Source organism: Talpa europaea (assembly GCF_964194135.1).
Source record: "Talpa europaea genome assembly, chromosome: 12".
Lineage (NCBI taxonomy): Eukaryota > Metazoa > Chordata > Mammalia > Eulipotyphla > Talpidae > Talpa > Talpa europaea.
Genome location: NC_140079.1, coordinates 92,671,501 through 92,686,154, shown reverse-complemented (window position 1 = coordinate 92,686,154; position 14,654 = coordinate 92,671,501). Strand labels below are relative to the sequence as shown.

Genomic DNA, 14,654 nt, shown 5'->3' with positions numbered 1-14,654 from the left:
TTCCCTATCTGGGCTACTGTCAACAGCACTGCAATTCTGATCATCACGATGAATATATCTTTTCAAGTTAGTGTTATTTTCTTTGAATAAGCACCCAGAGCTGGAAAAGCTGGATTATATGGTAACTCTATTTTTAATTTTTTAAAGACTTCCATACTGTTTTCCATAGTGGATGCACCAATTTACACTCCCACCAACAGTGCACAAGGGTTCCCTTTCTTCCGCATCCTCACCAGCTTTTGTTGTCTTGTCTTTTGGTTAACAGCGATTGTGTAATAGGAACGAGGTGGTGCCCATTTCCATGATTAGTAATGTTGAGGCCCTTTTCAGGTACCTTCTTGCCATTTTTTTTTTATCTCTGGAGAAAATGTTGATATTCTTTGTCCATTTAGAAATCAGATTTCTTTTACGATTGGGTTATATGGGTTCCTTATATATTTCAAATATATGGTTCACAAATACCTTCTCCATTCTGCAGACACTTTTCATTTTGCTAATTGTTTTCTTTGCTGTGCAGAAGTGCATACATTCTTACAGTCTTTTCTTTTTGCTTTTGTTACTTGTGCTTTTGATCTTGTATCCAAAAATGTCCAGTATCAAGGAACTTTTTCCATATATTTTCTTCTAGGAGTTTTAGAATTGCAGATCTCAAGAGTTTAGTGTATTTCAACTTGATTTTTGTGAGTGGACAGGTGTTAAATTTCACTCATCTGCAAGTATCTAGTTTTTACATTTATGGAAGAAACTATCCTTTTCCCGGGCCTCCCCGGTGGCACAGCGGTTGAGCGCTGGGTTGCGAAGCTGCCCGCAGCCTCTGCAGCGCAGGTTCGATCCCCGGCTGCTCCCCGGCCACCGGAGGAGGGTCCCACATGGCGCGCAGACCTCTCCTGCCGCCCGCTGCTCCCCTCAGCAGTGTACTTCGGTCCTTCTGCCTGCTCTGCTCCCCGCTCTGGCTCTGGTGAATTCTCTCGCCCTCCCGCACTTCTGACTGTACCCAGTGCATGTATAAACAAAAAAACAAAAACAAACAAACAAATAAATAAATAAAATAAAACATGCCTCTATTAAAAAAAAAAAAAAAGAAACTATCCTTTTCCCATTGTATCTTCTTGTGTCCTATGTCATTAATTGGTCACATGAACATGGGTTTATTTCTGGGTTCTCTATTATGATGTTCCACTGACCCATGTGTGTTTTCGTGGCACTACCATGCTACTATTTTGGTTAGTGTAGGTTTGCAGTAGTTTGAAATCAGGGCGTGTGACATCTCCAGGTGTTAAGTTACCAAAATGAAAAGGCTGTGGTACAGGCCGGAGGTGTGGGGGGTGAGAGTATTCACCAGAGCCAGAGCGGGGAACAGAACAGGCAGAAGGCAGACTGACAAAATACACTGCTGAGGGGAACAGCGGGCGCTACAGAAGAGGTCTGTTGCGCCATGTGGGACCCTCACCCGCCGGCTGTGATCAAACCGGCGCTGCAGACACCGCGGACAGCCTCACGGCTCGGCGCTCAACCGCCACTGCCACCAAGGGAGGCCCCAATTTCCCCCATTTTAAAGTGACAAACCTCACACTTCCCAAGTTCAAAATACCGGGCCCCCGCTGGTGGCGCAGCAGTTGAGCACTGGGCTGCGAGGCTGCCCACAACCTCTGCAGTGCCGGTTCGATCCCGGGCCACCGGTGAAGGTCCCACATGGCGTGCAGACCTCTCCTGCCGCCCCACTGCTCCCCTCAGCAGTGTATTTCGTCAGTCTGCCTGTTCTGTTCCCCACTCTGGTGAATTCTCTCACCCTCCCGTGCTTCTAACTGTACCCAGTGCTGTATAAATAAATAAATAAACCAAGTTCAAAATACCCTAATCTTAAACCTACTTTGAGCTGGGTGCCAGTCAGCTAGGGTTGAGATAATGAAGAACCACATAGGATGGAGGCAGTGGAAAAAACGACCCAACAGAGAGCGCTACAGGCAGTCTCCTGATGTCCACTCAAAAGGCTGCATCACCACCTTTTCATTTCGGTAACTTAACAAGCTCTCACTCTATCCCAAAGAGGGATCTAAGTACTTGTATTCATCAGGACGAGTTGGTAACAAACCCAAATCACCAGCAGGTGATTTCTTGCTCTTCCTACGTCCCATTGCTGGATCTCATCTCAACTCACTCCCAGGCGCCAGATAACAGAACAGTAAATCCCTGGTGCCGTGCCCATCTCCTAGCACCATTGTGGGGAGAGGCACCGGAGGTCTCACACAGCCACTAAAGTCAGGAACACCAACCACTTCTGCCGTCAGCTCAGTCACTGGCCAGAACTAGTCACGTGGAAAGTACATGTGACAGGCAGGGGGAGAACCCGAATATTTTGCAGGCTAATAACCACTCTAGCACTTTTCAAGCATTATATTTAATCTTCACAACCACCACAGGGAGTATTGCTATTGTTCCTACAGAAAAATGATGGGACTCAAGCAGAGAAATGAGGCAACTGGCCCAAGATAACACAGCTAATGAAGTCAGCATTTCATTTCAAAATCCCTTCTTTTAACCATATTTTTTATCGACTCCTCCTCTGGCTCTCTCCTATGTGGTTTCAGCACTTGCGTACCCATTAGATGAGTTAAAAGATAAAAAAAGGGGACCTGGGTACCAGAAGAGTGACCTTGAATTGAGTGCTGCCCACATCCCAGTCTACTCTGTATACTACCAAGACTCATTTTGGGGTCCATGGGATTCTGTGGACTCAACACTGTAGCAAAGGCACTGCGTAGAAATCCACTTTTAAGTGTGCTCTCCCACCACAAGGAGGGTGAGAGTAAGGCTCAAACTCTCAACACCCACTTTGATAGGTAGATGCTGGGGATTCCCGCTGAGGAGAGCTGTCTCAAGAGACTAACAAGGGCACAGACTGGTTTGTGGACACTTGCACCCCACTGCCCAGAGCTAAAACACTAGTTACACTGAACACAAGAATGCACACCCCCACACAGCAGGGCCAGGAAACTGGCAGGATGCGGTTTTGCCACTTTGTAGTAGCATCATGAACAAACAACTTCGTAATTCTGTGCTTTCTTTACCTGAAAGCTGGTGCCAGTAGTAGGGATGATGTAAAATTTAATATTATAGAATTTAAGATTATATGAAATGTGTCATTTTTAGCTCCATTTCTGCTCTAGAGCAAACATCTAGGAGTTACTATGCTCCTTTTGTGGGAAGATCTGTGATGAAATGACATTAAGGGGCTCTCTTCAGAACTCTGGGAGAGGAGGCACTCCAGGTGGGGTGAGCTCTGAGAACAGGCTCAGAGGGAAGGCATATTTGGGGTCGATATGGTGGCTTTATTTAGTCATATATGGGGTCTCTCTGAGCTTGCTTTCTTGGAGGTCAGGAACAGAAAGCAATTCCTAGGAAGGGGTGAGGCAAGTCACCTCCCAATGCTCACCTAACCAGGAAAGATGAATTCTGGGATGCCCAGAGAACCAAGTGCTCTCCACAGATTTCTGGACTCACTTCTCCTTTGTGCCCAATTGTGTGCCTGTCCAGCGCTTAAATTTAAATAATTTATAAATCTCTTTCCCGCAACAATTTAGATAAATTTTCTGTTATTTTCATTACGAGGAAATCAAGGCTATAAGCAGAAAAGCAGACCTTAATTCTGGTCTGTTCAGCCTCAAAGACCCATGTCCTTACCTCATGGCCTTCCAAACACAAGGCCCACCCTTAACACAGCTCTTAACTCTTTCTTCTAACACCCCACTGGGGCTATTCATTACTTGCCAAATCTCCAGGGCCAGTCTCAGGTGTCCTCAGAGTAGCCCAGCCTTCAAAAGTCCTAAGTTACTGAGTGCCGCTCATGCTCCAGAACCTGGACTGTTTGCTATGTGCTCATTTAGAAAATGCGAGGCAGGTTCTCCCATGTTGACAGAACAGGGATGCTCACAGGAAGACCACCATACGTCAGGGCACTGACGTGCTTCCTGAGATCTGCTCCACCCACCAGGAAGTGGCCCTGTAAGCTAGTTATTAAAATAATCAGAAAAGGAAACAGTGTGGGGGGGGGGGATCAAACTTATGCAACATAAAATTGGTCTTAGCACCTACAATCCTACTGTCATCAGGCCAACTCAGCAGCTGCTGCCGTCTTACAAGGCTGTTTAAATGTTCTTCACCCCACCCTGCAGGAGCAAACACTAGGCTAGGTGCAGGACATCCAGGCTTTCCCAAACCTCGTTTCTCTTTGGCCAGACACACAAGACCTCCTAGGAAACAAGGGTCTAACCTGTGTTGTTCAATGTGCACCACCAGCCACTGGTTCTAAGATTCACTTTAACTGTAAATGTAAAATATGACTTCAGACTTACTAAAAAGCAAAATCCTATGCATGTTTCTTCTTACATGTTGAAAATACAACATTTTAAAGTTATTAAATCCCAACTGTCTTAATGTGGCTACCAAATAGTTGGACTAAGTGGCTCTTGTTACATTATCTCTCAGGCGGAGTGGGGGCCCAGGTCTTCCCCAGGAGCCACGCTGCCTTCTTTGGAGGATGAGCCCTTCATTAGCATCTCTTAGGTGAGGTGCACAACAAATTAACTCTCTCCAGTTTTGGCAATGTACTTGTGACTATTTCACATGCAACTTTTAAAAAGAGGCTTCTTTTAAAAAATGACATTTCTACACATACATTGCTAAAACACCACCTAAGTTTACATAGAGGAGAGTCTGGGAGAGCTGTGGGCTGTCTGCTTCCATGACATTAACTGCAGGGTAGTTACAGGGCACTTTGCGTGCTGTCACACGAACAACAGGGAAGGCACCAGCCCCCTCCCAGGTTTAATATAAAACTCCAGAAGAGGACAGCTTCACCACCTGGACCCCAACCCAACCCAGAATCCATCAAGGACCAGACACACTTTGCTGGTGAGCCAAGCAGGTGATGGTGTGTTAGCAGACATTCTTGTTCACTTCAGGAAAAAAACAGCATTCACCAAATTAACACCAAGGTTGTGGACTGACACAGACGCTCTTGCTACTCTGCTGTAAAGTTCAAAACGACCAAGTGAAGCACCAGAGTCCATTGAGGCATTTTATTTCCACATATGTTTTACACCCCTAGAAAAAGAATCCCAGGATTTTCCCTCCTGTGTGTTTTCGTCTTGCTTCTTCATGGTCCATGATGCCAGCTGAGGTTGTCAGTACAATGAAACTATGGAAAGTTAGAAAAAAAAAATGCTGGTGAGTTTTTCCTAATAGTTCAACACAGAGCTGTTTCCTGGTACAGAAAAACAACCACTAATTGTGTTTAAGATGCCTTCCCGTAAAGAACAGAGGTTTTTGCTGCCCAACAGGCTGGCAGTGCACAGGCATGACTCCTGAACCAAGAAACCAAAATACAGAGCCCTCGGTCACACACACTCAGTACAGCCCTACATGGGTTCCTATGAGCTGGCCACTAGCTGGCCACGCACAGGCAACTGTGACCTATTTGCTATCTGCAAATCGCAGCAGAGCATTCCATGACTACCTATGGCGAATAGCCTGTATCACGAGCAGGTCTGGGAACACCTAGGCTGCCACTGACCTGATCTGATTACATGACTATCCCCATGGTGGTCTCGGAATAACTCTGCCTGTGACATCAGCATATACTTTGCTGACGCAAATGTTTCTTGAAGTCTGGTGACAATGTCCCGTTCTCTGTCCCTTATAAGCCTTCGGCCCCTTACCCCCCAGACCTTAATCCTCATATCATTGTCACATGATCAGCTCCTACTGGTCTGTATGCTACTCCTACTCCGAGTTCCCCCCACAAAGCAGCAACAAAGTTCCTGTCACAACAGCCATATCTTTTGGTAACCCTGAGAAACAATGCTACCGATCTTAACTGAAAACAAAGATTGGGAACTCCTTTAACTTCAAAATGTAACCTCCTGCTTCCAGGTAAGGAGGCATGAGTTTGGTGTAAAGTATCAATATAAACATGACTGAATTGTTATTGCCACTAACTTTATGACCAACTGCACACTTCTAGACAGTCATTGGGACAATGGGAGAGCCACCAGGCCTATGTACCCCAGGGGTTACTGTGAGGATGATGGTACAACAAATTAGGCCAATGTCAACTGTGAGGTATTCAAGTCAGTATGGTTAATTACTATCAAAAATCACTCCAGGACACTACACTTGAAACACAGTAACCACCAAGCTGTACTAACTCAACCACATCAAACACTTGACTTAGGTCGTAAGTTCTTAACCAGAAACAGATACACTATGTCAGAACCTAAAGTGCTTTACCAAGATTAAACCAGATAAAGTACACCTTCTAAGACAAAAGGATTTCCACAGATGAAGAAATCATAGCCTATGTCTTGCCCAGGTCCTCAGAGGCTTAAGTTAGGAACACAAATATTTGTCACTCTCTTACTAAGGACAAAGCTCTGAGTCTTCCCGGAAGCCCAAGATTTGGATGAAGATCCTAGGGGCTCACAGTGAGCTTGTAACATGAACTATATTAATTGAGCCAAAAGAGCAGGCATTTAAGGAGACACAAATCTGCTCTCAGCCTCTGCTCCCATATATCTCGCAGAACATGGAGTCTAACAATGAACTATGGCAACACAGGAGGTCGTGTTAATCCCTGAGCCAAACTGGTTAGGAATATAGACAAATGCTTGTGCGGGCAACAAAGGAAAAAGATCCCTCACCTCAAGTCAAACTGCATGACAGCAGTCCTTATCATTTAATTGTGGAAAATCAACTCACCCAAACTGACGAGATGGAAGCAAATTATTCTGCCATTTTTCTAGATCTTTGAGTTGCACATCAAATCTGGGGCTGATCACTCCACACTGTAAAAGCAAAACAAAAACAGTGTTTACACGTCACCAAGATAAGAAAATCTGGGGGGGGAAAAAAAAAACCTGAAGTCATGTAAACTATGTCATTGGTAACTTATATAATCTTTAACATACAAGCCATTTGTATGACCTATGCCTATTTAGGCAGCAAAAGCGCAGCTTTTCAAAGGTCCCTGGAAGACGCAGACACACAGTGTCAGGTCATCAGCATGCACCCTGCAAGCAGGGGCACTGTCCCAGAAAACAGGCCCAGACCTTAAAAAGCTAAGAAACCAAGTATTAGATAAAATTGCATGCTTTTTACATAGCAAACCTAAGAATATGTAGGGTCTCAAATCCTTCACTCATGAACTAAAGACACAAGGTATTAAAGTTAATAAGGAGCAAATTCCACAGGCACAAAACTAAAACTAAGGACAGACACGCCACACCAATGCCTACACTACCCATTTCTAAGCCTAGCATGCCTGTCAATTTTTTCCATACTAATGTAACAAAATGGAAAGGCAGAAAGATTGGAGTTCTTGTAGTTATCCCACCTCTTTGCTATGGCGACACAGTAACAGCTGTCCTCCAAAGTGAGAGTTCCCCAAGAGGCAAAGCGCAATACTTCAATTGCTGGATCACAAGCAAATCACAAATCAATCATTCTTCCAACACCCACTTACAGACTACATGAGCTTACACATGGGTTCTGACTAAAGCAACTAGGATTAGAAAGTGGAAATTGACGGTTTTAAAGCCTCTATAAATAGAGCTTCACTTGCACCCTCTGTCCACTTCACTGCTCTATAAATCATTTGTACACTTAAAAATAGATTGTCACTATTTTCTTTTCTAAGTTAAGAAAAAACCCAAAGCCTCCACTCCACAAGCACCCAGACTTTTATTTATTCCAGCAGCAACATCCCTCTCCTTCAACTAGAAGAACTAAACCAGCATGAGTCTTAAGATGTGATCAAAGCCGAAATCTTCTCAATCTAGTCCTTAAACACTTACTCCCCAGCCCCCTTACCTGTGTACATTACAGGGTACATCCCACGATGGTGTGAAATAAACTAAGGCAACGTGTCTAATGAAAGGAGGGTAACTGAAGTGCAGAAAAAACTGAAAATGGAAACGATTCGCCTAATATCACATAAATGACTTGGATTTCAACTACCTCTAGGCAAGAATTTCTCAAACTAGCACACCACTGAACAAAGTTGTCACAAACTTGTTCCATTTAGAAAATTAGAAAATCCTCTACTCCCAACTCATTTCTGCAGCTATGACGCACAGTAAAGAAAAGATGTAAGGAATTTGGTGTGCAGAATTTCTCCAATTTGAAAACTTGGTTTGTGAGTTTCCCCCTAAACACGTCACCAATCTTCCACAGGACAGTTCTTAAAGATCTGCTAGGAACTATACACCAGCTCTCCCACTGGTTACTAACTAGCTGGAAGACCTCGAGGACAACGCAGATCTCTGATTTCTAACTCCTAGGGGAAAAAAATCATTGACAGGTTCTCTTTTCTTCAAGAAAAGAATGAGGATCACTGAGAAAGCGACTCCAAATCCTGCTTTGCGGATGGGGTCTAATGGCTCCAACTACAACAAAACAGTTGTAGTGACCTTTGAAAGGCCTTCAAATCTCTAATAAAAAGGCTTCATATCCACAGTTTTTGTCTAACATTAAAAATCTATCCCCACACAAAGCAAGTTCACTACCTAGGGAAGCAAATTGTTGAGCCAGAAAACAGCCTTACCAATCTGGCCAGTGCCTCCGCCAAGACTCACTTTCTGGGCCTGTTCTCTCCTCTGTCTTCAACTATAGCACCTCAGATTCCTTGGTAGTCACAAAATAGAGTAGCGGCTCAAGCAAGCTAACTTGTAGACACCTGCCCCCAGAATACACGCAATCAGCTAAATCACAAATTCAAGCAGATCAAACAGACCCACTAGGCTATGTTGACAAGTTCAACCTAAAGGACACACAAACCTCAAAGACACAGACCATGCCAGCAAAACCAGTAGGATTGTTAGTAAAGAGAACACCATTCTGTTTAGAAGCAAATCAAATCAAATCAAATCAAAACAATCACCAAAAGCACAAGAGCTATTTACAGTAAGAGGATTAGTGGCCTGAGCTACCGAGTCCAAGTCAGGGAGGTGGACAGTACCATATAAATTTCAAAGCCCAGTGCCACCAGTTGTTAGTTAAACCCCCAACTCTCCCTTCAAAAAGTTCATAATCCACAAACTCTTCATCAATTCTAGAGCAAACACAACCCTGGGAGACAAGCCAAGTAAAAGTTGATATAAACTTGATGAGTTGAATTGATTTCTCAAGGAATTTAATCCAACCAGGGAAAGCAACATGGCACCACAATTCAGTTTTTTTTACAGGGCAATTAAAACACACACCACCATGCTAGTTAATTCTTAAGCTTCCTAAATCTGGAAAAGAATCAATTCTTACCTTGTTTAACCTGCCTGTGAGGTTCACAACAATTTTCCCAGCTCTGTGATCATCAATGATTTCAAATTCGCCAATGTAACCTACAGAACATAACATTAAATAACAACTGTCAATGTGACAAACCTAATTATTTTTGCTCCTCCATTATTCCTTTTTCCTACTGGATTTCTTCCCATCCTGTCACCTGTGTGATTGTTTCTCTAAGTAGTTTAAGGGAAAGACTTTGGATCAAAACCAACTTCAGACTTCTTAAGATAAAATTTATGGAGGCATCACCCAAAGGAAAATTTACCTGACACTTCTAATTTCTCACAGCTCCCCACTCCCACCATTACCTGATGCCCAAGCCCTGCAACAATTCTCCTTTGTACCCCAAGCAGCTCTTCTTAGAAGAGCTCAAAAGTCTTTTCAATGACATGTCCCAGTGGCACTTACACAAAGGCAGCAGGCAAGTCACAAGCTCCTTCTCCTCAGTAATTCACCTACATCATCTGTTCGAAACCATCCCTGCCCCTATCTGCGTTAACTTCTCGGGAATGACTTGACACCTTGCCAATGCCCCAGCCCCACCATTACCACCACCTACAATTTCTTAAATATTTTTACCTGAATACATCAAACATAGCAATGTACTTACCATGCTTCATCATCACAGTTAGAAACCGGACGATAACTTTGGAGCACGGTCTAATAAGAACCTGGCGTTTGCCTCTCTTTTCGGCATTGTTGATGCTCTTGAGGGCATCAGCCAGGACATTCATGCGCACCATTATGGCTGTTGAGGGCAAACAGAAGAGAGGTTTTTACCAGCACTGCCAACCAACATCAACACAAACGAATCTTGCCAAACGAACACAATCTTTCTCTTCTGACTCCATCATGAGAAAGTTGCCCTACCTCCAAGCAGCCCGTCTCCCCTGGGGGAGCAATGTCAGCTGCCAAAACTGAAGTATGAGGTGCTGTAGGTCGAGGATTCAGAATGCAGGTGAGAATCAACGGTAACGATTCCCAAATTCTGAAATCCAGCGGTATCTGAACTATTAACTTTCCCTTGGACGTTCGTTCAGCTTTGAACAGATACCCAAAAGCTATCACCGACCTCTCACCTAAAGCCTCTAACTATTTAACCAAAACGTCTGCGCGCCCCAGAAGCCGTGTCCAAGGGCACAGGCTACCGGCCTAGACGCCTCACCACGGGGCCACGAAGTGCATGACACCCTGATGAAGTTTTGGAAGCTGAGTGTGGAGGCCCAGGCACCCTTCAAGCGCCAACGGGGATCTGACCTTCTTCCTCAAACTCAGCCCGAGTCTGACGGGAAACCCGGGAACCCAAGCGCTACCGACCAGCCAGCGGCCTCCCCGGGCTGGCCGCGGCGTCCCCTACTCAGTGGCTTTGGCCTCCCTGGCTCCCCTGCCCTCCACGGCCACCGCTCCCCACGCTTCCCGCCGCCCGGGGCCAACGCGCTGCCGCAGCCGCTACCGGGAGGTCCTGGCGCCGAGGCCCGGGTGGTCGAAAGCTCTGGCTCCGGCCCGCACCGAGGCCTGTGCACCATGGGCGGGCTTCCCAGAGTGCAGAGCGTGGAGGCCAGGAAGACTCTCCCCTATGCCAGCCCAGTCCCCCAAAAGGCCAGGACCCCCGGCCGAGGCAGGCTCCGACATCCTCGAAGAGCAACGAAGTCGAGCCTCAGAGTGCAGGATGGCCTCGATAGCCGACGGATGCTGTTGGAGCGCCACACAGAGATACTCACCGGCACGGAAAAATGGCGGAAAGAGGACGGGAGGGGCGAGCGCACGGAGTTATGGGAGGTGGACGGGCTATCGCGAGACTTTTAAAGGACCGCCAAAAAAAAAAAAGCCTAAAGGAAAAAGGAAGAGGAAGTTGCGGGGCCTCTTCAGGGGTGAGCAGTAGAGTGTCGATGGACTCGATTTCCCCATTTGAGGCCCGGGAGGGAATACTGGGTAAGGTTTTGTTTAGTTTGAGGTTCCACTCTCTCCTAACACTAATCTGTAAAATTTAAAAAACTAACAAGGGCCTAGCTATTTGCTAAATTTTATTGCAATAACTAGTCACCATTCAGAATATTGACACTTGCGTATAGTATCTCTGGAAGGACCCAGAGCAATTAATAATTGCCTCTGGGGACGGCACTGGGAACTAGGATGAAAGACTGACCTTTCTCCTATACAATTTTGTTTTGTTTGAAATGGTGTATGTATTACATTTTCAAAGCAATCAAAAATACTTATTAGTCAGTGGTTGATTCCTTTTTGACGCTCCCTAAATCTTGAAAATTAATTTACTGAGACTGCAGACCTTTCTTTAGAGTTGTGGGATAGTTTGGAAGAAAGCCACAAATGTTTCAAAATAAACACCGAGGATTCTGAGCTGGTGCTTTTATCTGCTCTTCTGCACCTGGACAAGAACCAGTTTGGATAAGTTTTATCCTCTCTGAAAGTTAGTAGATTCTCAATGTATTTTGCCACTGGAAAAACCAAGTAGCTGAAGCTTGAACCCTGGGACCTTATCACCTTGTAGGGCAGGAATTACGGCTCTGCCCTCTCTGGAACTGAGTTATCTGGGTAAGTTTTCACCCTTCTCCCCACTACCCTGTTCCCACTTGGCGGCCAGAACGACCTCTTCCCAACTTAAGTCAGAGCATGCACTCTCCAAGGGCTCCCAAGGCACTCAATAAAATCCAAATTCCTGTTTTTTTTTTTTAAGATGTATTCATTTATGCACACAAGAGCTGGGGTACAGGCCAGCAAACAGGGATTTGGTATTTTTCACTGTCATAATTTTCTACAGCTTCTAGAGAAGTTATGTGGCATATCCTAGGTCCTTGATACATATTTAATAAATGAATGAGGAAATCAATTTTCCCATCTGTAAAATGGGAGTGATAATACCAACCACTTGATGTTGCTATAAGGGTAAATAGAATAATCCATATAAAGGAGAGGAACACAAACCTGGCCTGGTGAGTGCTCCATCCACATTAGTTACTAATACAGTCTCAGCCCACTGCACCCATCCCTCCACTTCTCAAATCCTAAGTGGTCAAGAAAGCAAAGATCCAATTTGAACTTCTCAGGGATATGGAATTCTCTGGTTACAACTTTATTACCCAAGAATCATCTGCTTTTTAAATGAATTCTCTTGAAACTGGTTTCCTGTACACTTACCTGTTCTGTTTATTAAAATATGGAGTTCACCTTAAGGACCTTAGCAAGAGTAGGGAGTTATGTGAATAAACCCACTTGCCTTCAAGAGCTTTGATGTCATTATAAAAATCTCCTCACACACTTTATTCACTCATTCATCCATCCATCCATCCATGAGTGCCTACCATGTGCCAGATGGTGGGTACAAAAATAACTTTCCTGTATTTATGAAAGATTCAGACCCCAATGGGGGTGGGAGTACATACCTCTAAATACCACCAATACCCAGCAATATGCCACCTGAAGTGGGATTCAGAGATGGCCGGGGATGTTGCTGCAGCTTTCAGAGCAAATGCCATTTGATCTGTCAATTACCAATTCATGACTGTCACTAAGATTAACTGGCTGTAGATTAACTCAGTGCCTCCTCAAAATAAATGTGATTATACAATGCTGATAGCTAGAGCTCTGTTATCCCCATTTCACAAGTGAGAAAACTAAATTCAATCTTCCACGGGCTTACAACTCTTGTTTTAAGAAGATAAAGCAAAGTGGTTACTAGTCTAAGCTAATAGACTGCTGGATGGGGTTTGGATCTTGGTCTGTACCTGATCCCAAAATGTTAGGAAAAGTGAGTGGGGAGAGGCTGATGACAGCTCCTGGAGACAAGGGGATGTGAATCTACCAAGAAGCTAACTGGAACCTAGAAGTGGGCTAAGATAAACAGCAACATGTGGAAGATGACCTGGTGGCATTAAATCACCACTCCTAAAAGCTCCCAAATTCTTTCACTCTTCTTGGCACAACAAACTCACCCTGTACACTCTGAAATGACAGGACGGCTACAAATTGGTGCCAGATCAAGGCCCAAAAGGCAGTATCGCTGTGACTAGAGCAGCTGGCATAGGGGTAGCTGAGCTGCACTGGGAAGTCAGCCCAGAGAGACTGAACTGAGAAGTAACCTCTGATACTTGGTAGAAAACCAGCATTTCACAGCCTCAAGCAGCCAGAAACCAATGGTGACTGAGTCACTTCTCTTTTCTAGACATCACCAAAGCCACAGGAGGCTCTAAAGGATCCACATGCTTTAGGGGTGGCTCAGGATTTGATATTAAATCCATTCCCAGGGCCACAAAGTATAGACAGTGAAGCCCAATAAAAAATAAATGAAACATCAAATTTGAGCTCTAATTTAAAAAAAAATTCAAGTGCAGATAAAAATTATCCACCAATTACTTACCAAGAACCTTGTATACCAAACCCAGAGGCAGGCCCTGGGGTACAGAGCAGCCCACATCCAGCTTCTCTCCTCAGCCTGCCTTGTTCCCTATTCTTCCAGCACAGCCATCACTAACTCATTCACTCTATTTCCTTTTTCATCTAGCACGGTGCCAGGGTGTTCGCTGAGTAAATTTAAACCTTTATTTCATTTTGTTCTTAAAAGAGTACAGGCATGTAATGATCAACAGGGTGGTTCATTAATGAGATTTATAAATCCAATCATGTAAACATTGTATTGACTATTAAGAAAGTAAGACACAAAGAGGGATTCCAAGCTTTTTATAATTTTCCCCTTTTCCACAAAACAAAGTGAAAGAAATAATACAGGATTAAAACTGCAAAAGTAGTTAATTGGTAGAACAAGTACACACACAAAAATCCAGGTAGGAAGACAGGTTATTTACAAGGGGAAAACACACGTAAATTAAGGTAGTTTGTAGTTTTCATACGAAACATAAGGGAAAAACTCAAACATATGCTACATGGATGCCACTGTTTACAGCAATATTGAAGGGGAGAAAACAGTACTTATTTAGGGACAGAAAAACCACAAGGTCCAGGTCTTACAACATCAGTGCAGTAAATTCACAAAACTATATTACAGCAAATCAGTTTAAGAATGTTCAAAAAAATTCACATTTTCAGCCCTCAGAGGTTCGTTCCTACAAATTTCAGCTACTCTAAATTTCTAGCTGCTGAGAGGGAGACTGTCACTAAGCAGCTTGTCAAGGAGTTAGAATCGCTGTAGAGCAAAGCCAACTCTCATCACCCAGAATCTGTTCTCACCACCAGCCCTTATATTCTTCAGAGCATAAACTACATGGACACCTTCCTAGTAACTACTTCTATGCCCAATCTGTAGGGACCAAAGCAGCCAGAATTACCATTAAATGAGAATC

The 14,654-nt window shown here is 44.3% G+C and overlaps 1 protein-coding gene across 1 annotated transcript; it reads right to left on the bottom strand.

Moving 5' to 3' along the window:
• Positions 1–5,103: 5,103 nt before the first annotated feature.
• On the bottom strand, positions 5,104–10,082 carry RPS15A (ribosomal protein S15a; the record flags this gene model as incomplete). Its single annotated transcript, XM_084251180.1, has 4 exons — positions 5,104–5,197; positions 6,757–6,842; positions 9,313–9,392; positions 9,950–10,082. 4 exons carry the CDS (start codon positions 10,080–10,082, stop codon positions 5,104–5,106), a joined length of 393 nt encoding a protein of 130 aa, XP_084107306.1.
• Positions 10,083–14,654: the final 4,572 nt, after the last annotated feature.